Source organism: Abramis brama (genome assembly GCF_963993115.1).
Source record: "Abramis brama genome assembly, chromosome: 6".
Taxonomy (NCBI): Eukaryota; Metazoa; Chordata; class Actinopteri; order Cypriniformes; family Leuciscidae; genus Abramis; species Abramis brama.
Window position 1 is genome coordinate 18,514,848 of NC_139968.1, and position 26,785 is coordinate 18,541,632.

Sequence of the window (26,785 nt, forward strand, 5' to 3'; positions counted from 1 at the left end):
ATGACAACACCAATAAAAGCTGATGTCTAGCTGATCTGAGGTGTCTGGCTTCTCTCTTCTCTTCTCTGTTGTGTTTTTTGTTTTTTGTAGCAGTTGTCGGATAAGCCTTCCCTTAACACACACACACACACAATTCTCTGTGTTGTCATGTTAATTGCTTCAGCTCCGATTGCCGTCCATTGCCAGTTCTCGTTCCATCTCCGTCTGTACGCATCTTCCTTGAGACACCATAATAGCTTCCTTTTTCGCCCTGATGCTTTTTTATATTCTTGCTCTTTTGTATATACAGTAATAATCAGACAAAAGGGCCGTTCGCACAAAGTGACCCGAAGTCATTACTTTTCTACGAGAGATGACGAATTGTGTTGACTGATGTGGGAGCCCAACTACAAAGCTGAAAATATTCTATGCCTCAAATGAACATAAAGGGTTTGTCTTTACCCACATACTTGGAATATCATTGATTTTTGAAAGATTTTTGTCGCAACTTGAAAGTACAGTGACCTGGCAACCTCCAGCGATAAAATCAATATGAAAAAACAGGGAAGAAAGAAGCAAGTTGGCACTTTCAGGCCCCCTGAGATGCCTCCATCCCCCACGGGAGGTGGCGGGTGAAGAGGTCATGTAGCTGGCGAAGGTGACGGAGGTCACCGTTACGCTCCTTAACAACACTTTGCCAACCGAATGCGCTGGGGTCAGAGGCTGCCGCAACACTGGCCTCGTTCCTGGTCTTCCTATCATGTTCCTCCTCCTCTTCCTGTCTCTCATTCGCCCCTTTTTTTGTCTCCTTTACACAATCATTTCTACTCCACTGCTAATGAATTCAGTCGTTATAACCAGCTCACCTCAAGCCGCTAATAAGCCATTTGCGTGGAACACAGACTCATGCCTTCTACCTCAGTGGACAAAGCTGGGGGAAAATACGAAAGAGTCGCAAATCAAAATAATGAGGGAGACCGGCGTGAGCAGCCCCTCCCAGTTGTATCTGTCTATTTGTTTTTCTGTCACTTTTTAGACCCTCCCGTTTCACATTGTAAACAAAATTACGCTGTTATGCGGAAATTGTTTTGCTTTCTACATTTTTTTTCCCCCCGACAGAAATCGCAAACGATTCTGACATACTTGTACCGTTTCCCATTCTGAACCACCCTCACTTGGTTTCCTGTAATGGATCAATACGGTAATCAGTTTGAAGCACAAACCCTTAATTATATTAACATTCTGACTCATGAGGAATCACTGGGATTGCGAAACCGCTCGCAGAACCCACAAGTGTGAGTTGGCATAATATAATTGTCACTGTAATCTGCCTCGTCGTAAACAGAGGGTTGGCTTAATATTGTTCCCAATGGTAAACGAGAGTGAAATTACAGCGTTTAACCTGATTAAAGTCAACATCGTGCTGCGTTTCATGTCCGCCACATTGGATGTGCCAGCTAAGGGGAAGCAAGAATGGGGATGACACCGCCGGCTGCACTCGCTGCAGCTGTGTGATCCAAAAATACATCTAACGAAAGTCACAGGATGGCGACAGAGGCGCACACGTCCTCCCCTATATCAGCGCGGGGCATGAACATTTCTTTAATAACCCCCTCTGCTGTGTCACAGCGCGTTGCGGGGGCCCGACACCCTCCCATTCGCGAGGGCCTTTGCCTGTCTCGCTTCTCATTGATACACTTGTTTCCCTTTATTTTCCACCCCCAGTCATCTTCAGCGCTACGAACCGATCGCAACTCTTCTACTCATTGACCAACCAACAGGAAACAAGGAAAAGCTGAAGGCTTGGGCTGGGGGATCATGCCGTTCTGCCATGCACTGCTGCTTTCTGGCCTCTAATGTTAACATCAGCCGTAGTATTCAATACTTTGTTTTCTTCTGTTTATTTGCCTTGTTTGCTAAGGCAAGCGTCAGTTTTACTATAGCTCATACTTGAAGGATGTGAACAAACCAATCGCCCTTAGTATTAAACTTTGGAAGTGAATGATAGCTTAAAGCATGTGGCTTGAGGTGTGCTATTATGTCTGATATAGATTTTCACCTGGTTGATGATAAAATGCTGGAAAAATCCCTTAGACTCGCATTAAGGCTTGAGGGTGGGCTTTTTTACTTTGGACCACCCAGAAGACTACAGAAAATCTTAAAACGATGTACATGTCTAGTTGCAAAGTTTATGCACATTAATAATACAATCAATAATAATAATATGTATGGATGTAGATTTTAATCTTTTAATCATTTTAATATTTAATCTAATAATACCTAAATAATTGTATATATAAATAAATAAATAAATATATATATATATGTGTACATTATTTATACTTGCATGCATTTATTTAAATTGTATTACTGCGTTTACAGTGATTAAAGCCAACATCGTTAAATACAGTAACAAAGTGTGTGTGTGTATATATATATATATATATATATATATATATATATATAATATACACATATGCATATACATACACACACACACACACACACATAATCTTAATAATATTGTGTATGTATAATTATATTAAAGTGTATACATTTTATGTACACATCTCACTCACAAATATTTGTTCATAAATATACATGCGCACATTATTGGACTGATATCATTTTTTTATATTTCTGTTTGTGCCACTGTTGTTATTTGTGTTCCATTCAAGTCGTTTGGTTTTGAAGACACCAGTGTACCTAAAACACTAGACGATAATGTCACGTTTACCTTCATACAAGCATCTGCTGTGGTTTCTGCCGCCTTCATGTTTGCAGGCTTTCCTGACCCACAGAGTCTTGTTAATATTTAAACAGTCACTGACACTCTGTCTTTTTCCTCTGTCCCCTTCTCTCCACAGCAATTGAACCACCCCAATGTAATTAAATACCACGCGTCATTCATTGAAGAGAACGAGCTAAATATAGTACTGGAACTCGCAGACGCTGGGGACCTCTCACAAATGATAAAGGTAAGGACACATGCCGATTTGTCAGCAGTTTCTTTTCTTTTTTTTCTTAGAGTATTCCCACCACCCCGGCTGCTAGACGGCTGAAAGAAGGTAAAATGATCTGCACTACGACCACGTTTTTGGGATCCCTTTGGCTCTGTTACAAGAATCGTATTGTTTATTAGAATCATGTAGCTTCCGCACGTTCGATACGCTCAGCCTTCCCGTTTCCTCCTGACAACCCCTGCAACTCACATCTACAACCTGATGCTCCACATTTAATGGTCTGCATGTAAAACCCTTCGCTGCCAAATCTCCACCCGCATAAATCATTCCCGGCGCAAACAAAGCGTTTGCAGAAGGATTGCGTCTGTAAATGAGGAACAGGACGGATTAGTATGAAGACGCCTTCGACATATGCATCATAACGCACGCTTGTGCAAATATCCTGACCGTCAGCTACTTCGGTCTGCTCCACTGCGCCGCTGGATTTCTCAGCCCTTCTGCTCAGCAGCGCTTTAATTAGTTTTATTTTTTTATTAAACAATGTCACTCCAAAGGTGTATAGCAGGGCTAATCCCCCCAGCATTGTACGACCGAACATTGAGCCATATGTAAAACAGAGGGTCCGAATGCATAAATTTTACTTGTTTTTTATTCTTTTTGATTTTTTTTTTCCATCTCAGCCCCCTCCTCAATGCTCTCTGTCCATCTCGGAATTCAAATGAAATCAAATGGCCCCTTCATTTGCATGCACTTACAGAATATTGCATGTGCCGTGTTTGCTTTTTAAAGGCACAGAGGGGGCTGCCGCTCTCCCTCATTGACATCAAACAGCCCTCTGATATGCAAATAGAAAGGCAGGGGAAGAATAGATCCACCGGCTTTGTTTGGATGTGGGCCAAGGTTTTCTGGGGCTCGAGCCCGCTGTTCTGATCATTTCTGTGAAGCGGTACAAGTGCGGACGATGCTCAAAATAGGCGGAGTGAGCATTCGCACAATGAAGTAATATGTCGCGCTAAAATAACCCCTGTTTTGTTTCGTTAATCAATTCCCGACCCCTTTTAACTGCCTTGACAAGCAGGTTTACTTCATTGCCGGTGTCTCAATTATTGAGACTGCATGTGAAAAGGTCATAATTACCGAGCCATTTTGCCTAAGCAAGCTTCATTCTGTCTTAATTAATAGCATAAAGTCATATTGGTTTCTGCTTTGAAGCAAGGTCATGCACTCGCAGACCTCATCCAGACTAAATCGACCGCACTGGATGACACCGTACTAAAAGCTTTGAATCTTTGCAGAATTCTAAAGACATATCATTTGATGCTGTATCACACCGTTTTAGGAGGATTAATAGCTATTGGTTTTAGTAGTACTATTCAGAATTGACGACGAGGCTTAAACTTTTCTTATTAAAACAAACGTTGCACTTTGAGGTGGAATTGGTAAAACCAATACCAAACATCCTTGAAATCTGTGTTTAAGAGATTAAATATTCAGTCTGATTTAAAAAAGTACAGAGTTGGAGTCGGATTGATTTAGGGCTGCACGATTATGGCAAAAATCATTATTGTCGATTATTCCCTTGAAATTGTAATTGCGATTTATTCATTACGATTATCACTATTTGCATTGAATGATGTTTTGAATAGCTTTATACCATTGATTTAAGCAACTGCATGACATATTTTTATATGGCCCAAGTCCACAGTGCTCCGATTCTCCATCTTCATTGGTTGATGATCTGTTAACAGTCTTATCTAATATGTTATTAGATAGAGATACAAAGTAGACCATATATGAGGAAATATCAGCCTTTGCCGTGTGGTTGATGCCCAATGTCGCTAGCTGAGCAGAAATACCATAATAATGTTTCGCTTGGTCCCTTCAAAGTGATGTTGGATTTTCTCCTTAGTGTAAATGCTGAGAGCTCCATCTATCACTGTTTTGCATGTTCGAAGAGTTAGTTTGTGGAGTAAATATATAGGTTCTAATCTGTGTGTTTACACGGCTTTTTAAAAATGGCGTGTGCTGGTGTTTCGCGTGTTTTCGACCAATCAGCGTACACTTACGTGCTGGTTTCTCTGAAGTATTCGTGATTCGCCTCTCACAACGTAACATGCTCTAAACGCACCTCTTAAGCACGCAGAATAATGTAAGTGGAATTTTTGTTTTGTAATCGCGGCTTTGAACCATTACGTAATCATGGCATCCGTAATAGTAATTGCGTTTAGAAATTCAATTAATTGTGCAGCCCTAGATTGATTCTTTTGTAAAATCTTATTTTGTTACTTTTAAGCAGTCATTTAAAATCATCAGGGAATTACAACATTTTAAAACCCTTGCATTGGATATTGCATCCAATCTATGACCAAATAGTTTGTTTGAGTTTGTACTTTTAAATGAATCGGTTGCTTCGGTTCACAATTCATTAGAGTTGCTCTAAAAATATAAAACTAGATTGAAAATCAAGTCAAATTATCAGTGCTGAAACTAAAACGAATAGTTTCATATGGCTTTAGTGAATTTAACTACGCCATTGACACAATTTTCTGGCAATCCATGTTTTCACTTTTATACGGTAGGGGGCGCTATTACGCATCTACTAAAAGAGTACAGAATCTCTGGATCAAAACACAGGCAAAGATGATGCAGAAACAAGTGATTGGAAGCATTGCTTATGCACATGTAAGCTAATGTGATCATCAAACATTAAACGGAACATAAATCAAAACTGCCTTACATTACCGAATAAAATGTCGAACCCATGAAGAAGTCTAGGACTGTCCAAACTTTGGGGGTGTTGATGGACTCGATCTACTAAATCTATCTACTAAATCGACAAAAACACGGTTTTCTCAGCTTTTTGTTTAAAATGTTGCTTTTCTATGAAACTTACCCACATTCAAGTGTTGATAAAAATAGAATGCATGAAGCTAGAATAAAATGTTTTTTTTAAATATAATTTAATTTATATTACATGTTCAGTTCATGATTCATTTGCAGTACGTATGATGACCGTATGCGGTGATGTATCTGTGACCGTAACGACATGGTTACAAAATGTAAAGGCATTGTTACAAAAACTGTAGACATGTTACAAACGATTTTTATATAAAAGAAATGCTGTTCTTTTGAACTTTCTATTCATCAAATAATCCTGAAAAAATGTGTCACTGTTTTTTTAATATTAAGCAGCTCAACTGTTTTCAACATTGATAATAATAATAAATGTTTCTTGACCATCAAAGCATCATATTAGAATGATTTCTGAAGGATCATGTGACACGGAATGATGTTGAAAATACAGCTATGCCATCACAGAAATAAATAACATTTAAAAACAATATTAAAACAGAAAAAGTTATTTTAAATTGTAATAATATATTTCACAATATTACTGTTTTTACTGTATTTTCGATCAAATAAATGCAGCCTTGGTGAGAGTAAAAGACTCCTTTCAAAACCATTAAAAATCTAATGACCCCAAGCGTTTGAACTGTGCAGAAAGTTGAAGCTTGACAAAAGATGGATGATAGATGGATAAATAACATCTTTACCATTTATTTCGAAGTAAAATGAAAACAAGTGACATGCTCTTAAAGGGAAAATAGTGATACTTCAAGAAATAGTCCTCTTAAAAGCTTATTCCATAAACTATCACTGTCTCTTTAAGGTAGTGCTGGACTACAGCAAACTCGTCTTGAGCATCTTTAGTTAAACATACTAAATTGACTAATTAATATTCAGAAATATCAGCAAACAAATGTTCAAAATATATTGTGCATCCATAATGTAAAGATTATGCTGACATTATCTAGTTGTCCTCTGTCAGATTCATTGAGATGTTTTTCAGTGCTTGTATGCCGTAATCATCCTAAGCATGTGTGCATCTTGAAAGTCTCCCCAAATGTTTGTTTCCCCATGAGCCTCCTGCTGTACTCACAAACTTCAGATGTTTTCCATTGCCGTTACTTCAAATGAAAAGGGAAGGAAAGTTTATTGAGGGGTTTCAATCTAGAGCCTGCATCAGATTATAGGCAAACCCAGAGCCCTTCACATCCATGGTCACTGCTTTAAACCTACCAGGAGTCCATGCTGAGCTTTTGGAGCATTTTCATCTTAAGACCTCTTAATATCCTTAAAAACTGTACGTTCCAAATAGTCAGTTGAGCTGTTTGAGTAAAATGTTGATGTTCTGGGTTAACGAAGATTGCACGCGTCTATGAAAAGTCTGTGCCGCCAACATATTTATTTATTTATTTGTTTATTTGTTTATTGCCTGCAGCATTTCAAGAAACAAAGACGGCTGATTCCCGAGAAGACAGTATGGAAGTACTTTGTTCAGCTGTGTAGTGCACTGGAGCACATGCACTCCCGCCGCGTCATGCACAGAGGTACACACAAATCCAGTGACATGAACACAAAGAAGCAGACTTTTAAGGGCACATATTCTACATTTCTGTGACATTTTACTGCATTCTGTACTTTTTTTGTGTCATCATTTTAAAGACGTTAATGAAATATCACCTACCAAAAAGGTTGATTTTTCGATCAAAAGTGTAGCTACGTATGAAGCACACAAATTTGACTAACCAACTTAAACCCATTGCGAAATATGCATAGGAAAATCTTTTAGATCTCATGCAAAATTCTTGATTGCGTGGATTCCTATTAAAATTACTTTTTGATTTTTGCCCACAAAAATGGTATGAACAACGGTAAATGTGACCCTACCTTTAGAGTTAAAATAACTGCTTCTGTACCTTTAAGAACTATCTATGTAAATGAATGCGTTATAATTGGCTGACTGCCGCAAACTCACACTGATGTTAATCAGGAAGGACTGATTTGATAAAGTTGCGAAAAACTTGATAGATTTTGATATGTTAATGCTCTTGTGGAGGAGCAAAATGGGTTGTGTGAATAACTAGTTGACTTATCAAATTAAAGTCTGCATAAAACGGATGTTGCGATACTCTTGCCTTCCCCATTATGACGTATATCCGAGTGAAATAGCTTTTCAAACAAGAAAAAATGTAGGACGGGACTTAATTTTGTCCATCAGGAATTGAGTAGATGGCTGGATGCTATTGCTGTGATCTTGTGAGTGACCGGTTTCATGGTTACTTTAAGGAACTCTCTTTAATTTGACTTTTTTTAGGTTAATCTGACCCCTATCGTACAGATTTCTTAAGGTTGAATTCCCATAAGATGCATCCTTGTGTTGTTAGACACAGCTAGACAGAGTGACGCTGTTAAAACTACATAAAATACATGTAAACTACTAATCAAATGTTCAGTTGTCGGATGACTAGTCGAACATAATGACGTATCACTAATTGGGACATTATTGACACCACACTACATCATCCTTGTGTTTTATTGCATATTATGAAGAAAAAACTTCTCATCTGCTTCTCATCAGCTCTGAGACGAGACTCTAAGGTCTTTGCTATTCACAAGCTTGACCAGACACACTGCCGAGCGCATTGCATCATCCTTTTGCCATTTGAAAACAAGCAAGATGACGCAACTGTCCATAGCGACCTGAGACTGTCTTCCCCAGTTCCCATGTATTTATGCAACACTTGTCGAAGTATTGTAACATACGAGACTCGTGTGAGTGTATGTTTTCGATAAAGGTTACAGCAGGCCATGGGTTTACATTCAGACCCTTTCCCTTGTTGATTGTAAACTCCTGCGGTGGGATTTTTCACAGCGCTGGCAGTCAGTTCAGATCTTGTTCTTCTTAAGCACCTGGCCTATATGTATATGTTACTGTTGGAAAAGTTCATATCCAGAGGTGTCTGACATCAAACACGAGCACATGCTTCCTGCACCGTCATGTCCCGGCTGGTCTCTTTGAAAGTCATTTGAGCCAAGGTGATGCGTAATACCTTGCTAATGGTAACCTTTCCGTTAACCTTTCTTAAATGTTTCCTAACATTTATGTAGGCCGTTTTTGTTTGCTGTGTGGATCTGAATGAAATGTTTCTTCTGTCCGACTGCTGTGATTCTGTTTAACATTAACAGGATCAACAGGTTCCTGCTGATGTTGCACAGATTTTTAGCAGAATTTGAATGCTTGTCATTCACAAAGTTTTCATACTTGTAGTTTAGGACTCATAAATAAGGAGTTGGTGGAAAAAGTGCTGTGTTGCCACTGAAAGTTTTATTATTATTGATCATCCATTTTTATGCCTTGAAAACCTAAATGTTTGCTCATCTGTAATGTTCTACTTTGTCGTTGCACATTGATTTGCTGATTTGAAGAGATCATGTTATCTAGCTGTGAGATTATTGAAACCGTTAGAATGTAATCCAATTTTATTTATTGATTTACTTTAAATTTGTAGCACTTCTAGCTTGTTGCAAATTCTGGAGAAAAAAAAGAAGTGGAATTGAACAAAAAATGGAAGAGAAAAAGAGAAAAATATATATTTACAAGTATATTTATATTTATTATACATTTTACCATATTTATATCTGCCCACCCCTTCAAAAAAAGTGCAGAAACTTTTAAAAAGGCCATGTATTTTAATGATGGTCAGTCACTAAAACTCACATTTACTCCCTCCACAGACATTAAACCCGCTAATGTCTTCATCACAGCCACTGGGGTGGTGAAACTGGGCGATCTGGGCTTGGGACGCTTCTTCAGTTCCAAAACAACCGCAGCTCATTCTCTAGGTAAGTGCTCCTCCCTACAACCACCTTGTCTGTTTCATTATGTCCTTTGTGGAAAATGGAAAAACGAGGATTGAATGCATCGGAAAGGACCTTTAATTACTCAGTAGGGCCCGGATGCGTTTCATTAGGGCTGGCTGCGAGCAGAACCATGTGTCTTATAAAAAAGTGCCTTTCCGACGGCCCCTGGGGCCAGTTGAGAGCAAAGCGTGCCAGTGGCTGTATCCATTTCATTGAGCAGTTTGGCCTTTCCTGTTGCCTTGACCCCACGTCCGCGCTCCACACATATGATGTCTGGATGAGCACAGGATCTTCAATCCCTAACGATGCTAGGCTAGGGCACCCTATGGTGACACAGCAACTTTTGGCGAAGTTGCCCGAGGAGGTGCAGTTTTAACACGCCGTATATTTGAGATGACCTGTTGTTTAAAATCTCATTTCAAGAGTATACAAATTTGTTAACAGCTTGTCTTCTGCTTTATAGACAGTGGCATTGCTAAAAAAGACTTTTTTTCACCCTCAAGGTCAGAGTTTTTGCTACATTTAGTATAAAATATCTTAAATCATTTTTCTCGTCTAATCCACTTTGATTCACTTGGCTTTAGGAGACATTGAGAGTCAATTATTTATTTATTTATTGATTTTAATGACACTGTTAAATAGGGCTGTAACGGTACACAAAACTAATGGTTCGGTACGTACCTTGGTTTTGACGGTTCGGTTCAGTACAGCAGGGCAGAGAAAACTAAACATAAAATTGCTTTTTTTTATAATACACAGTTGTTTACTGAACAAACTCTGTCTTAAAATGAATTCAGTCATAATTAAAAGTTTCTTGTATGCAGTAAAATATTTAGGGAGCCCTTACTTGCACATTACTATAATATTAAAGGTTAACAACAGGGCCCAAACTATTAGCCTAAATTCAGTTGCTATTTATTTTCATTTTTTATAATAATCAACACTCAAATAATGAATTGTATGCAAACATGTAGACTGCACATAAGGCAGTTTCTGCATTAACTTCTAAATTTAATTATTTGTTTTTACTCCAATTCGTTGTTGAAATATAATTTACACACTGGCTGTCATTTTCATGACAGATATTTTAAACATACATTAAATAATCAAGACATCACTAACAGGTTAAGTAAAATATAATTAATACAGGCTAATATAGTGCATATATTTAGCAAAAGAGAAAAAAACAAGCTGTGGATACTGAATGACTTGCCTGAGGTAAATGTAATGCTAAGTGGGATATTGTTTACAAGCTGTTTTTCCACCGTTGAAACGCTGAGCGATTACACGAGATATAATACGTTTCAGTAAGTTGTCTGTACTGTATCTTTCAACATACCTTCAGATGTTCATTCATGTTTATTAGGATGAGATGATCGCGTTCACTCTTAAACTGAGGTGCCTATACAGTGATCTGTCACACCACGCTAAAGAGCGTCATTTATTGTTTCAATTTCGTGATAAAATGGGCATAATTTGAAAAATTACACTTTGTTTCTTATATAGAAGGTAACAAAACGCGGAGCTTATTGAGATTATTGGTGGTTAAAGGTGGTGGTTAGGCTACAACGACAAAAATTTGCGGGACGAATATGTGTACCGTTACACACCTAATGACTATTTAATCAAATGTCAAGGAAGAAAAATGAGTTTTGTGACATAAGTGAGGTCAACCTCAACTATGGGCTAGGGATGGGCGGGGCAGAAGGGGGCGGGGTGTGTTCGGTACGCCACGAGAGTATCGCGATATGTACCGTGGGTTGGTGTATCGCGTTTTTCCGGTTCGGTTTGAATATCATTACACCCCTACTGTTAAATATAATCTTTAAAAAATATCTCAAAATAAATTTATATTTTTTCATACTGTACATTTATAATGCTGTAATGCTTAAATTAATTTGTAACACTTAAACAATTGGTTTTAGTTCTTTTTGTTTTTATTTTAGACAAAATAATAAAAAATAATAAAGAACACAAACCATATCTAGGGATCCAAATATCATAGAGACGCTTTAGCATTATGCTAGTAAGTTTTGGTTGGTCATGTCAAACTCATATTTTATTTATAAAATGTACAAATGTACTTAGAATTAATATTATCAGAATTTGTATCTAATTAAGCTTATTGGACTTCTATTTCTGCATTTACAATTATTAGGCTGTTGCTGACAGGTTACAGTAAACAACACAATTAGCACACCAGAATAGATTTAACTATTGTCTTGTATTCACAAACTACGATATGAAAAAGAATATAAATGGCATATAAATACATTATGTATAGGTAAACTATGCATCTGTGTAGGAGTATAAAATTATGTTTTATGTCAACGTGATGTATGAGAAATAACCTCAAGTTCGCAGCATACTTACATGCATTGCATACTTTCAGAATTCACCTTTACTGAAAACAACACTGTGAGTCAGGAAACGCATGCATCTGAAAACCTGAACTCACAGCGCCCTCTACAGGATTCTTCTCTTCCTCATCTCAGAACGAGCTACAATCTCGGCGAGGGCTTAATCAGGGCTGTCCTTAATCATGTCTTAATGGCGCCTGCGTCACCTGGGAACCGACCACATCATCCATTCGCACCTGCTCCTGGGGCCGGTGCCACACCGTATCATTTACAGACTGCCATGTTAGGGATCCCTAACAAGGCTTTTTTAGGACCCCGACATGATTTATAACCGTTAATGCATTGGTGTATCATACCACCGCAGTTGCACTTGTCTTTTGTAGAGTTATCTACCTAGCTACTTCCCTACCTACTTATTTATTTATCCGAGCGCCTGAAATTCTTCTCTCGGGATGTTTTAGTATTGACAGTATGAATGTACAAACGAGCATAAAGACACCCAGGTAGATACAGCACACGTGTGTGTGTGTGTGTGTGCGCGAGAAAGAGAGAGACTCCTGCGGTTCTGTCACCTGTCCCGTAGGCTCAGGCTCTCCATACGAAGGCTGAAGGTTGAACCGTAGCAGGGTATGAAATTCATGAGTGTCTACATGGCAGGTTAAATTCACCCATGGGCAAAGAGACCTTCGATCTGTGTGTCCCTCAGGGGCGAGCAGACCAAAGCTTCCCGCTCCCACTCCCGTTCTCTCTCGCTCCTCGCAATATCGCTCCACCTCTCCCCCTCTTTCGCTTCTCTCCCTGCATGGGGGTGGTTTAGGGTGGAGGGTGCAGGGTTGCTTCGGTACGGTTTGGGGGTTGACAGTTCAGCCTGTAATGAGACAAACCACCACGGTAGAACTCTGGGATGCACGTTGGATGGAGGTCCGGGAAGTGCCGTTCCACGGCTGTCAATTCTTCTCTTAAGAAGCCGATCCCTAGCCTTTTAACTCCGTCTCCGAGTGGCTCTGCAGCCCACAGATACAAACAAAGCGGAAGACTGAAAGAAAGGAAGATAGCTCATCTTTACTTTTCCTGCCAGAGGCTTCCTAGCCTTTAAATTAAGCAGGGTAATGAGCTGAAAGGGAGGCTTTTAAAGAGGAAATCGGAACAAAAGAAAGTCGGGGAGAGAAATAAGAATATAATGGATAATTAAAATAAGGAAAAGCAAGCTAATCCTGAACCCTCGTATTCTGCAGTTAGCGCAGAGAGCATGTTAATTACATGCTAGCGTCTCATCCGAGGGTTTTGAGGTGATGGGGTGATCTGTTCTGACTCAGAGGTCTGAGGAGTTAACGGGACCGAGCGGATTTTTCTGTTAATCCCTCACTTTGCACCGTTTACACTTCTTCTTCTTTTGTAATTAAGCATGTTTGTGGATTCCTGTGTAATTAGCGTACCGTTGAGAGTCTGTGGTAATCTCTTCTCTCTCTGTTTTGCTGTACAAAAAAGGATCTTGGCCCATTTCTCAAAGAATGCATTGTAATGTCATAATTCATAATAATGGGAATGAATCCCAACGCAACTTACGATTTATTTGCATGACTAAGTAATGCACTCATAATTTGACGTGTTGTCGGAATAGTTGCTCTGTAGCTCTTGGCTATTATAAAACTATTAGCACGAAAGAAGATCATGTTCAAGTCTCTAATGATGGATGTCGATGCACTCCTTTGAAACAGCACAAATTTGATAACCAATTAAAAAAAATTTGCTAGTTACGCATGTGACGAAGAGGCCAGTTTCTATATTGTGTTTCAAGGTTATACTTCTTTTCTTTTTTTCTCACACCTCCAGAAATGTTTAAGTAGTTTAATAGGGGCAACTTTTCAAATAGACCAATCGTAAGTTCATTCTCGCAAAAAGTGTCAACACAAGTTGATTTTTTTTCAAAATATTGCTCTGTTTTTTTAGAATCCCAAGCAACCCAGTATAGCAACACTGGCTCGACCAATAGCATACGTTTGGGGGCGGAACTATCTGTTTGTTTGACCAGTGGCAGATGAGTGGAGTGTTTGGAAACCGGTTTTAAAACATTTGTATTCTATTTTTCTAAATTCACTTCAGCTTCACAGATATATTTAGGAATACACAACACAATATATTTCTACCATATTGGTTTTCGAACAATATTAGAGGTTTGTTGGATTTTTCTTCTTTAATTGTACATGCTCATTTTGCCTATTTTTACACTTCGATTAGCTTGATAACATCTTGGTAACATTTTCTTGGTTAATCCTTTAAATACATAAGTCATCCCTAGCTATAATCGCAAATTTATGACAATTGAAATCAATAATATTGACCAATCAGATCCCACCGATGCCATTTGGAATTTCTCACAGGCCAACTCTCACCATCTGTTTGACTTTCCTCTACTTTTATAAAAGAAAATGCTTTTAACGTAGGTCTATTTGACACTGATTGCATCATGGGGCGAAACAGTAGGAGGGAAGGGCCACGTTTTCACTTTGTTTTTCTCAGCAAGTGTTTCAACCATTCTGACGTTGTTCGATGTCGAGACGTTTTGCTTTGGCTCTTGTTCTCGCCACCTGAGACTTCTTAGCGCTTTGTCACATCTGAGCTGTTTGTGCCAAGGCTAAACTTTCGTAACTGCGAGCATTTGTCAGAATGTTTTTTTTACTCTATTCTTTTTTTTCTTATTTACCCCTCCCCCCTTTCTATCATCAATCTTTCACGGTGGATGGCTGGTTGGCCACAGTCACTGAGCAGTAAAGAGCTTGTCACGGCTTCAGGGAGTACAGCGCAGGGAGTTTGACTGGCCTCTTGGGTCCCGCTCTTCTGCCTGATGGCTATTAGTCACTGACAATTACCCACAATTCTTTGCAGGGCCACAGACTAAGCGACCTGACGCTCTGCTCAGTCTCACGTCTGTCACGGTGCAATTCGCAATGCCTTCCAACATGTTCGACATCATGGCACGTAATTTGTGTTTACCTCTGGCAGGTTTCCCAAACATTTCCACTGTCTGCCATTGGTTGAGCAAACAGATAGTTCCACCCCCTACTCACTCTATTGGTGATATTTAAAAAAAAAATACACATGACCAAGACCAATATTCAAATGGTAAGAACAAACCAGTATGTGTTGGTGGTTAGCAGTCATGCATGAGCCCCGCGCTACAGTGTGAAATCATCAGATAGGACCTAGATTTTCTTGTGGCAGAACTGGTAAAACCATCGAACACGGTTTTGGTGCAGTGGCTGTTTGGGGTTTATCGAATTTCAAAGACAATCCAACGTACAAGAGTGGAGAAAGAAAAAAACACGAGTGAACTGATTAAAATTTCATTTGGCCGTGTTGAATGGATTCTGTTGTAAATCATTGAGGTTCTTTTATAATGAGAGGTGAATGAAACATTTTAAATCTGCTCGAATGTAAGCTGAGATTTTCATTCCCCAGAACACACTTGCAATCTGAAAGCAGTCCCCCCAGATCTCTAAACCACCTACATACGTTCATGAACATTTACAGCACTTGGCTCCATCTGTAAAAGTTGTTCTACTTCTAATATGAACATCAAACTTCTACTGTTCCCAAATTATACAGGTTTTGTTCATGTTAATGTAACATCATACACTGAATGCTGTTTTATTTCATTGCCATTTAGAACTGTAAGTGCTGATTTACTGCTCAAGAAACGTTTCTTACTATTATCAATGTTAAACAAACAGTTGTGCTGCTTAATTTTTTTTCATGATTATTTGACAAATAATTGAATGTCCAAAAGAACAGCTTTTATTTTTATTTCGTAACATTATAAATGTCTCATTGCCAAATAAAAGTGTTAATTTCTTTCAAAATTGACCCGCCTGTAGTGTACAAACTGTTAAAATGTGTTTTCCTCCACACTGTACACACGCATCGCTGAGTTTGTTGTTAGTAACCTCTCTTTAGTCATCTAAAACTCCTCAGTCTTAAACCTTTGTCAATGAAGCATCCATGGATGAACTCCTCGCATAGCAAACCAGACAGCCCTAACACTCTCTCTCTCTCTCTCTCTCTCTCTCTCTCTCTCTCTCTCTCTCTCTCTCTCTCTCTCTCTATCTGTCTCTTTTTCTGTTCCAGTGGGCACCCCATATTACATGTCTCCCGAGCGAATACACGAAAACGGATATAACTTCAAATCTGACATCTGGTCGCTAGGCTGCCTGCTCTATGAGGTAAGGTATAGAAACCCATCCCATCACTCCCCCTTCCTCCGTTTATACTTCCCGGCCCTCCCTAACTCTCCCTTTCTCTTCTCAAGCTTCTGCCAGCACTGTTCGTCTCCTTTTGTGAGACGCAATCCTACACCTCGCGGTCTGTCATGAAAATAACAATATGGTTTTGTACTCTGAGGTAACTGGCCTCTGCGTAGGATACCTGGAGTATGTTCCCAAGCTGATGAGGAAATTTGAATGACATTTACGTTTTAAATAACATGCAGTGCTCTTGCTATGAAATGATACTGCCTGCTTTGATTATGCTTTAATAGCATACGCTTCTCGAAGACACAGCGGACCAGGATCCATTAGACTCGGAGCAGCAGTTTTCTCTTCAGCACTTAGTCTAAATTGAAGATGAAGTTGCAAGGGGGTCAACAGTGTGTTTGGACCTTAAAAAGACACTTCACCCAAAAATAAAAGTCCTGTCATTATTAACTCGCCCTCATTTTGCCCCAAATCCGTATAGCATTCTTTTTCTGAAAAAACATGAAGGGTACATTTTTGAAGAACATCCTTGCCTTTCTTATCAATATAATAGAAGTGAATGTATACTCAACAACATAAAAGTATAATACAAGTCATCCATTTCATCTATTCTAAGGCTTCTTAAGTCATATGATAAACTTAAATTTAAGTTATTCGTCAATAATCTTGGTCTCCAGTCAGGTTTAGCAATGATTTGATCAATGATTCACAGTTGAAGTTGAGAACCAAATCAGCCTATTTATGAATGAATCATTCATGTATTTTGTGAATTGGACCAATGGATTTATAAAAAAAAGATTTGACTCACAAGAATGATTCATTTGTGAATTAGACATCACTACTTCTTGCTTTCATAAATGAACCAAGAAGAGCTACAATGGTTATTAAGATTTACAGTGTATAACTACAGATTTTGGTCTGTTCAGAAGATTGCAAAGCTTTGGAATTGTGTGAACCATTTCCATGATACTTTAATGTGCTTTTATGTCATTTTGAATTTTTAAAGGCTTAGTTCACCCAAAAATGAACATTTTGTCAGTAATTACTCACCCTCAGGTTGTTCCAACCCCGTAAGACTTTCGTTCATCTTCGGAACACAAATTAAGATATTTTTGATGAAATCTGAGAGCTGGATCAGTTCTCCATAGGCTTCTATGTTACTGAAACTTGCTGGCCCAGAAAAGTTAGTAAAGACAATGTTTTAAATAGTCCAAGTGACTACAGTGGCTCAACCATAAGTTTATCAAGCGACGAGAATACTTTTTGTGCGAAAAACAAACAAACAAAAATAACGACTTTATTCAACTATTAATTTTCTTCTGTGTGGGCCTCTGAGTGAGTTCATGTAGTGTAACAGCGCAGCGCTTCTGGGTTGTACGTCAGAACGTAGGCTCACTATTGACCGACGCTGGTCATGTGTGTGATACTTTGATTTACATTACAATTCATTTAGGTAAACAATTAATTGATTATTTTTTTAAATGCCTTGATAGCAGTGGTTCTCGAAACGTTTTGACGAGACAATATTCCAAGGCCCTCCTGTCTAGGTTGATGTGTACCTCTGGTACTTCTTTAGTAATAAAAATATATAAACTAAAAAATATATAAAACTATTTTATAGGATTCTTAAATTACTTGTCCTGTAATGTATCTTAGGCAAACAATTTCAGACTGTAACTGGTTTCATTATTTCCAAAAAAGCAGCCTGTATATTCTTCAGAAATTCTCCTTTTGTGCTCAATGAAAGAAAGTATGTCTTTGAAATGACTTGAAGGTGAGTAAATAAGAAATAATTAACATTTGCAGGGGAACTATCCTTTTAAACATCAGATCTTGCGAAATTCCGATCCCTGTTCAAAAGTGGGCATTTTTTGTTTTTTTGGCTCTGGTTTCATTGTAACCAGGTGACTGGGGCCACCTGGAATGGATAGCAGCAATCCATAAATGACACGATGCTCGATCCCGTGGGATGCACTGGCTACCAAAAACTGGTGTATAAACACGCAAGCAGGCGCAAATTCACACTCGCACAGTGTGGAAATAGATACATTGTTAGTCCGGTACCCGTTCTATCCCTTCAATCCCCTGAGTGTGTTTTTTCTCCACTTCGTCTTTTTGCCTCTTTTTTTTGGGGGGGGGGCTAACCAGTAGCTACACCTCCCAAAGTGCCTGGGGCTGAATAACAACCATCTGAGTTCACCGCTGCTTGGAGACAGTGTTTCTTGGCACTAATTAGTCTCCCATAATGCACCAGGCCCATCAGTGTGATCAGTCCGTCCTGCTTCGCAGTGGCCAAGGGTCAGCCAAGTGCAGGGAGAAAGCAAACGGGTTACAGTTGTGATCTCTTAAGCTTCTGTTAAAGCCAGGTCCAGGCTCCGCCTCGAACAGATCGGGGCTGTTGCCCCATGGTATACGAAGACTTTCATCTTGTCCCACTTCCAGCAGTTCACGTGACCTGGAGGGGGCGGGGAGCTGGGAGGTGATGAATTGACATCTGTTTGAGTGACAGATCTGATGATCGGCAATCCCGTCGGCAGTTGCTGTGATGTTACTTTAAAGCAGTTTTTTTTTTTAGAACAATGACTTTGGAGTCTTTTTTCGTTATCATGAAGTTTTCATTTGATCATCTTTTTATTATTTACTAATTGGAGAAAAATGTTATTTACTTTTATATCTTCTTCAACTGTATATATTGCATTTTATATACATTGCATTTGAATAATAAAAAAGAACAATTTAAGAAATATTTTATAATCAAATTACATTTCTTTAATTTTCTACTGATTTAAAAAAAAATATTTTTTACATTTCTTACAACATTTCAATTTTTGTAATTGATTATTCAAATTTTTGAGGAGTTGAATCACAACATTTTACAACCTGAACTAATCTAACAAGTTTGTTAAATCTTAAGCTATGAAGCAGGTTTTTTTGTGATGTCAGGATAGCTGTATCTCTTTTTTTTTGCCTTTACGTACAGCAAGGAGACTTTCTGAACATTTTTATAATTTATGAAACTAGTGTTTTCTGAGTCAGTGTCAGCTGCAAAAGTTGATGATGCTGACTCGTCATCTCTGCAGCATAGTGGTTTTACACAGTAACATTTCATAAGGTTGTTTTCGATTTGAATTGTTCATTTTAAAGTAGAAATTTCAAGCTTTCGATAGACATTATTTGTTATGTCTGTGAGGCAAGTATACGCTAAGTTTCGGTTCATTTTTGTGACTTACTCCAGAAAGCAGTTCCCGGAGTCTGAGACGGCAGAAAGCGCATCTGTTTTTTCTTTATTTTTCAACAGCGCAACTTCTGTTATTATTGTGAGTTTGCTCAAATAAAAGTAGACTCTTTACAGTTTGGAATTTGAAATATTACTCTTATCTATATGATCAGAAATTATGGAGCATTTTAAGTTCTTTTTGCGGTTATCAGGAAAAAATGCAAGTGATCTCCGCACCCTTGGATATGCACCAAATAATGCCTTTATCTAGGTTAATATTAGAGTGAGCTGCCATGTAAACTCACTAACGTTAGGCTACTACTTGCATGTTTCAAATAATAAGCCACATTTGAGGTTGATGAATGACAGGCGAACATTTGGATTTCCTGCCCGACATACGACATGGACCAGCCTTGTTAACGATCTGTCCGTTACGGACTGCGTGACTTCGCCACTTCCTGTGGATTTTTTTTTTTCTGCAGCTAACTGACTAATTAAAATTTGTTCGACTAAGTCTCTTCTTGTCGACTAATGTTTAGTGGACTATTAGGGGGCAAGCCTGGTAGTTTTTGAATAATTTCATAAAGATGAGACAAAAAGATATTGCATCATATCATTGACCCAGGTACTCTACATATAGGCCCATTTATTGTGTGTCCAGTTTTATAATTTATTTTGGGGTGTGTGTGTGTAAACATTGTCTTAGTAGACAATTGAAAGCTATCTGCTGTGTTCCATTGCAGTGCTGAACTGCTGAATTGTTAATTTGCAGACTTGTGCCATCTTCCATTGATCCTCATTGATCTATTTTGTGTGAAAGGCCTATATGTGTGCATGTAATTCCTTTATTCTGAGAGCATGAATCTTTTAGTCGATCTGTTATGGAGGATACGAGGGGGGTGAGGGGTGGTGGAAGCCGTTGAGGTTGCGAGACCTCGATTGAAAATCATCAATATCTGTGCATTGTATTCCTCCATATGCATCTGCTATTCTGTTTGATGCCGACGCACTTGGTTGGAGCTCATTTGGTCAGCTGATGTTGCTTGCCGGCCATCCTGTGATGAATAGGAGGGGTTCAGGACGAGGCCAGAGTTGGGGTTGACTCCCAAATGGCCTTCACGGCAGACAGGACACGTTCTCCCCATGGCGCATCAGTCAATAGCACTGCACTGTACACCACGGTCCATCTGCATTATTGACAGCTCTGCAATATGGAGAAAATGTGTGGTTTTGTGGTAGGTGGAAGAATTGAGGGTCATTTGATCTGTTTGGGTGTTAGTTGGGTAATATTTTGGCTATTCAAAAAAGTAGCCAATAAAGGTTTTTAGTAGACTGGACGCTAGCTACTATTAAACTTTATACCAAGTTTTTGCAGTCCTTCTCTTCAATTACTTCCTGAATAGGTCAACAGTTAGCTGGCTCTGTTGCCGATAAGAACGAATATTTTGTATTTTTAGCATCATGTTTTGCAATTAATAGCATTTACAATACAAATATATACATATGCAAAGAGGTAACGCAGCTAGTTAAACTTTATTGTAACTGGTTAAAGACAGGTTATTAAAGCTGCTGTCCGTAACTTTTTAATAAACAGAACTGCATGCGTCTTGTGGAAGAACATTGTAGCCGGAGCTACTTCTCTCTGTTTATGTCTATGACGAGTCACACAGGTACTGTGCTGACTCGAACCAGTCTAAAATAGTCTGAATATAAACACTTATTATAGGTGGACCGTAATGATTCAGAATAAGACAAAAACACGGTTTGGAAAATGGATTCATGATGTACTCGCTTATATAATTTTTGTAAATTTTGAACACAAAAAAAGTTACGGACTGCAGCTTTGAGCTAAGATACCATTTTGCTACAGTTTGGTGGAAATTCTTGAATGAATCATTGTTTTTGAATACATTTTTTAAGTAAACAAATTGTTCTCTTTCACTTAAGTATTTAATATTTATGGATATTTTGAATTAGCTTTAATCTTAAAACTGTTTAATTTTAGTTTTAGTTTCATTTTTTCTGGCGTCCCTTTCTAGATTTGTATATGCAAATTGTAATAAAATAAGACTTGTTTCTTTTAATGAATCATTTGGATGAATCAATCAGTGACCAAATCTTTTGGTGAAAAGATTCTAATGATTTTATTAGCTGAGATTAACCATAATCCTCACCACTACCATTCAGTGATTTCACCTTTCAGTTGACTCCAATTTAACCTTGAATCAGACCACAAATTTTCTACATATTCCTCCCCCCACCATCAAGACCATTTCCTGTGGCTATATTAGCCTATGATCTCCTAACCCATCCTTGGAGCACTCGTGCAATTGGTTTTGGTGTTGGGTTTTATGATACTGAAAATGAAAGGATCGTCTCAAGCTACCCCGATGGCCCTCTCTGTGTCCTTGCCGTTTCCGACCTGCACCATCTCCACTCTCTATTAAAGACAGACCGAGTTCATATTGGTAGATCTCTGCACTTACGGTCTGGCTCGGCCTTTTGAAGTCCTCTTAAAACTCTTCTTAATAGCCGTTCTCGAAGGTGTTTCAGATTTATGTTGGCATAAATAAGAGGCAGAGACCATTGCATCTCCCTTCATCGCAAAAACACAAGGCCAGTTTTCCTGCTCCAGGTTTTACAATTAAAACTGTGAAGTCACATCTTCATTTACGACCATGTGTTTTGAGTAGAACATCGGAGATGAGAACCGAATCTGCTAAGTGACGTTGAGCGTTAAAAGTAAGCAGATTAGCATGCACACGGTGCAAGAGGAGTGTTGAATTTTTGATATGTAATGCTAATGATATTCTTTCATTAAATAAGAATGCTTAGTCTGTAGTTGGCGGGATGCAGCATAGCACTTCGTTTTCAGAGCTCGGGAAGTTTATATATTCAAGTATTTTTGCAGATTTTTTTTGGATAGTGTTATCCCACACCTGAATAGTAAACATCCATCAAGACGTTTGAGCTAATTAAACCCTCCCCGAATCCTATTCAAATATAGATTACCCAGTATACCTTGGTGTCTTCTCACCACATATCTCAGATTTTAATTTGATAGCTTAGTGAATTAATTTGCCCCAACTGTGTACAGCTGCAGAATACTCATGTTCTTTAAAGGCGCTTTGAGAGAGCAGCGTACGTGAACGCCAGCATCTCAGAAGAACTCTTGACATTCTGATGAGCAGCCGCACCCATGTTTTGCTAATGATGCATAAAACCAAGAAGCGTTGCACACTCATTCAGCAAATTTACAAACAAAACGTGTCTAAAACTTTTCTTCTCGGAGTGATCGCGCTACTAAAAGGAGAGGTGATTTTTCACTTCTCATTTGTTCAAAACCCAGAGAACTTAAACATCAATGTTGTGTGTAGGTTAGGCGTTTGTACAAGTCAGTTTGTGGCGTCAGACGGGGACTTTTCAAGTAGCAGAATATGGATTCATATTTAATTGTGTTCCTTCCTTATGCCTGCACTTCCATTTGATTAATATATCATTAAAAAGAGTGCGAGAAGGATGAGCAACATGAAATAATGATGGTTTTCTCACACTTGAACACGAGTCTTTTCATATGCTACGCCCTCCTCCATGGCTCCTTTGAGCCAGGACCTTCTCTAGGAGTTTAATTGGCATGCAAAGAATTCAACAAGGTACAGAGATCAATAATAAAACAATGGTCTCCTTGACTGAGACATTCTCTCTGAATTCTGATACGATAAGCTAGTATTTATTTTCATGTTATGGCTGATATGCGATCAAAGGCTGACATTAAAATTGGATACTATTTTGTCAAAATAAATATGAAAAAATAAAACCGTACAAACTTGAAATCGATCATTTAAAATGTTACAAGTGAATTTAGGCATCAGGACATGATGTATGGTTTGAAAAATGGATATTTGCGTTAATTTGCTAAAGTTACATTTATTTACACTTCACTTTCACTTAATCTGAATATAAATGAAAAACGTTTAAATGAGCATACACAATTAAAAATCAATTTTTGACCAATATGATAAAAAAAAAAATATATATATATATATATAGATGGTACTAGTATGTATGTGTGCTTAGGTAAAATGCTCCAAGCTATTAAATAAAAGTATATAGAAACATTTTATGCAATCACAGTAGACCTAAATGCGATGCTGTAATCAACACTTGTTGAAATGGTAGCAGCCGTAATCAGAGTTGTTTATATTTTGATTGATTGCATTTGCTTTGTCAGCTTGATTTGATGCGCCATTGGGAATTTCAGGATGGAAATTCTTAACGCAAGTTCACTTTGCAGTCTCCACGCTACAACAATGGGTGAGATATTTGAGGTTAACTCAGTAGTGTATTGAGTTTCACTAAATAAAGGAACTATCGCCGCAAGCCAGGGTGGTCAGGTTGTATTAAGGTAGGAATTAGGAAAGAGTCTGTTTTTGTCTTCCTGTCTGGGTGGCCATATGTGGTTATGTCTGTCTTAGTTGTTTTCGGTTCCTGCTGTTGTGATGTTTTGAGCATCTATCTATGTGTGTGTGTGTTTCTGAGCAGGCATGGCTCTTTTTTTTTTTTTGTATGTGTTGAGTGTGTATTCGTGTCAGCGCAACCACCATGTTGGTGGTTGAGATTCTGTTTAAGTATGTTCCTCTAAGCTTTGGTGTCTGTGTGTGCAAGTTTTTCCCCCTCTTTTGTGTGTGCATGTGAGTGTGTAAACGTGTGTGTCTTTCGCCACCGTGCACCGGTAGCCGAAGCCCCGCAGACAGACAGCAGGCCAGCGTGGTGCGGGGTGGACTCCTCTGGAATACCAATGAGGGGAGCTGCTGGGCTCTGGGGGTCAGGGAGCAAGTCAATCATCTTGCCCATCGCCTGGGCGCCCCGAATCAAATTAGCCTGAAAAATTCAGGGGCCGGGAGCACAGGGCGAGCAGCTGTCAGGGCCAAGAGCGCCCAGGCACTAATGAACCAGATGAATAGTGCAAAAACTCCAAAATAAAAACAGGACAGTTGACATTTTTCATCTGTCAGAAGCGGAAGATGCATGAAAATATGGTGGTCCTTGTTTAACCCTTTGCTGGCTACAGCTGCTACTTGCCCCTGACCCCCCTCTGCGGCCACACTTCCACAGGTAGGCACACCGCATGTAAACAGTCTAAGCCGCGGCTGCGTTTTCATCTCGCTAAATGCCGTTCTGCGGTCCTGCACATCGCAATTATCTTGAGGAACTCTTCGCAAGAGTGGCGGCACACTGGCAAAACAGATGTTGCTATGAAATGACACTATAGGTATATCATCTTGAGTCTGTATAAGAAAAAAAAACACCTACCCTTTTGCTGTGAAGAATTTTTTTCACTGGAAAAACACACCAAATGCAGTCTGGTCAAAGCACACTCATTCACAGAGCCCATTAGTGTCACACTCACATACACACATTTCCATTCCCATAACTGATGGAGGAACAAGAAGGACATGCATTTTTCTACAAAAACATTTTTCTACAAAAATCTAGTTTTGGCCCCATTATTTTCATCCTACCTATCTGGGAAAAAAGTATGTCTGAGGTTACCTGACTACTTTATCCATTTACTTCGTTATCCATTTTTAATTTAATCGAAGACGAGGCTTGGATTAAGCCAGGATTAGGCCTTATTTCAATTAGGACATTTTAGTAACTTTTATAAACATGCCTTAAAAAAAATCCTCTCTGGTGTGCATCAGTGCAAGTTGCTTTCAGTTAAAACATGCATTTTAGTCTGGAACTAGGCTTAAGGCTTGTCTTTGAAACTAGGCATAAATGTCTGGGTAGTTTAGTCAATTTTTTAGTCACAATTTAATCATGCTGCATAATGGTTAAATAAAAATATATATATTTGCATTTCATCAGAATTATTGCACTTTCACATACAAGCACAAATCAAGAGAATGTCAGCTCATATGCATGGTTTATTTTACATCATCTAGTTTTCTTTTATTTATTATAGGCTATTTATCATATAAATTAACACACTTTCTACATTACTGGTAAAACAAGAAACTTCTCTCCAAAATTTAAACAGTGAAATTCCTAATAGTAATTCCAATTATTCCAAATTACATTAATGTTTTTCTATTAAACAACAGCAAAAAAGGCTTTGTACTGCCACACATAGAAGTGCATTTATTCAGCAACCACAATCTCAAACATTATAGTCGAGATCCATGTTTGGATTTATTACAATTCATCACTGAGGGGGTTTGATGGCAGATTTAGTCACAGCAAACAGCGCAAGCGGCTCATAACACAGACTGACTGGGTGATACTTTTATTTAAGCATAATATCTCAAATGGAGATTCCTAAATGTCAGTGTTTTCAGATCATTGGCACTTCTTCACAGTGTGGAGAGAGTACGTGTACATTTTGTACAAAAAAGAGGATACAAAATATTACAGACTGTTTTTAACAAGCCTCTACGAGCTTTCATGTTTGTGGTTGCCATATTGCAAAGATTAAGTAAAACACTGGACAGAAAATGCTTCTTTTTAAGAGAAAAGCTCTGATTGGGGGATTTAAAACCTTGACATCTGGCAACCGCAAACATGAAAGCTTGTAATATTTTGTATCCACTTGCAACCAAAAATCGATGCACCTCTTGATGGAAATAACATCACAAAATTTATTTCCATTAAGAGGTGCATGCATTTTTGTTCAAGATCTTGTATTGTCAATGCAAGAGTCCAGCACTCTGTAAAGTCTCCTCCAGCACATCCCAAAGACTTTCAATGAGTATAAGATCTGGACTCAGAGGTGCCATTTCATTTGTGAAAATGATTATTCATGCTCCTTCCCAACCATTCTTTCACAATTTGAGCCTGATGAATCTTGACATTGTCATCCTGGAATATGGCCATGATGTTTCTTCCTACATGGTTGTTTAAGAAATGAAAAGCTTCACACTCCATCAATTAGGGTTAGAAGAACTGTTGCCAAACATACACTGAACAAAATTATAAACGCAACACTTTTGTTTTTGCCCCCATTTTTCATGAGCTGAACTCAAAGATCTAAGACTTTTTCTATGTACACAAAAGGCCTATTTCTCTCAAATATTGTTCAAAAATCTGTCTAAATCTGTGTTAGTGAGCACTTCTCCTGTGCTGAGATAATCCATCCACCACACAGGTGTGGCATATCAAGATGCTGATTAGACAGCATGATTATTGCACAGGTGTGCCTTAGGCTGGCCACAATAAAAGGCCGCTCTAAAATGTGCAGTTTTATCACACAGCACAATGCCACAGATGTCGCAAGTTTTGAGGGAGCGTGCAATTGGCATGCTGACTGCA

At 38.6% G+C, this 26,785-nt stretch overlaps 1 protein-coding gene across 2 annotated transcripts in view; it reads left to right on the forward strand.

The window, feature by feature from the left end:
• nek7 (NIMA-related kinase 7) overlaps positions 1-26,785 on the forward strand; it is a 65,212-nt gene that overhangs the window by 29,972 nt on the left and 8,455 nt on the right. For both annotated transcript variants that reach the window (XM_084117702.1, XM_084117703.1), the window contains exons 5-8: positions 2,847-2,957; positions 7,225-7,333; positions 9,522-9,629; positions 16,133-16,227. In XM_084117702.1, the coding sequence (XP_083973828.1) occupies positions 2,847-2,957; positions 7,225-7,333; positions 9,522-9,629; positions 16,133-16,227 (423 nt within the window). The remainder of the gene's footprint in view (positions 1-2,846; positions 2,958-7,224; positions 7,334-9,521; positions 9,630-16,132; positions 16,228-26,785) is intronic.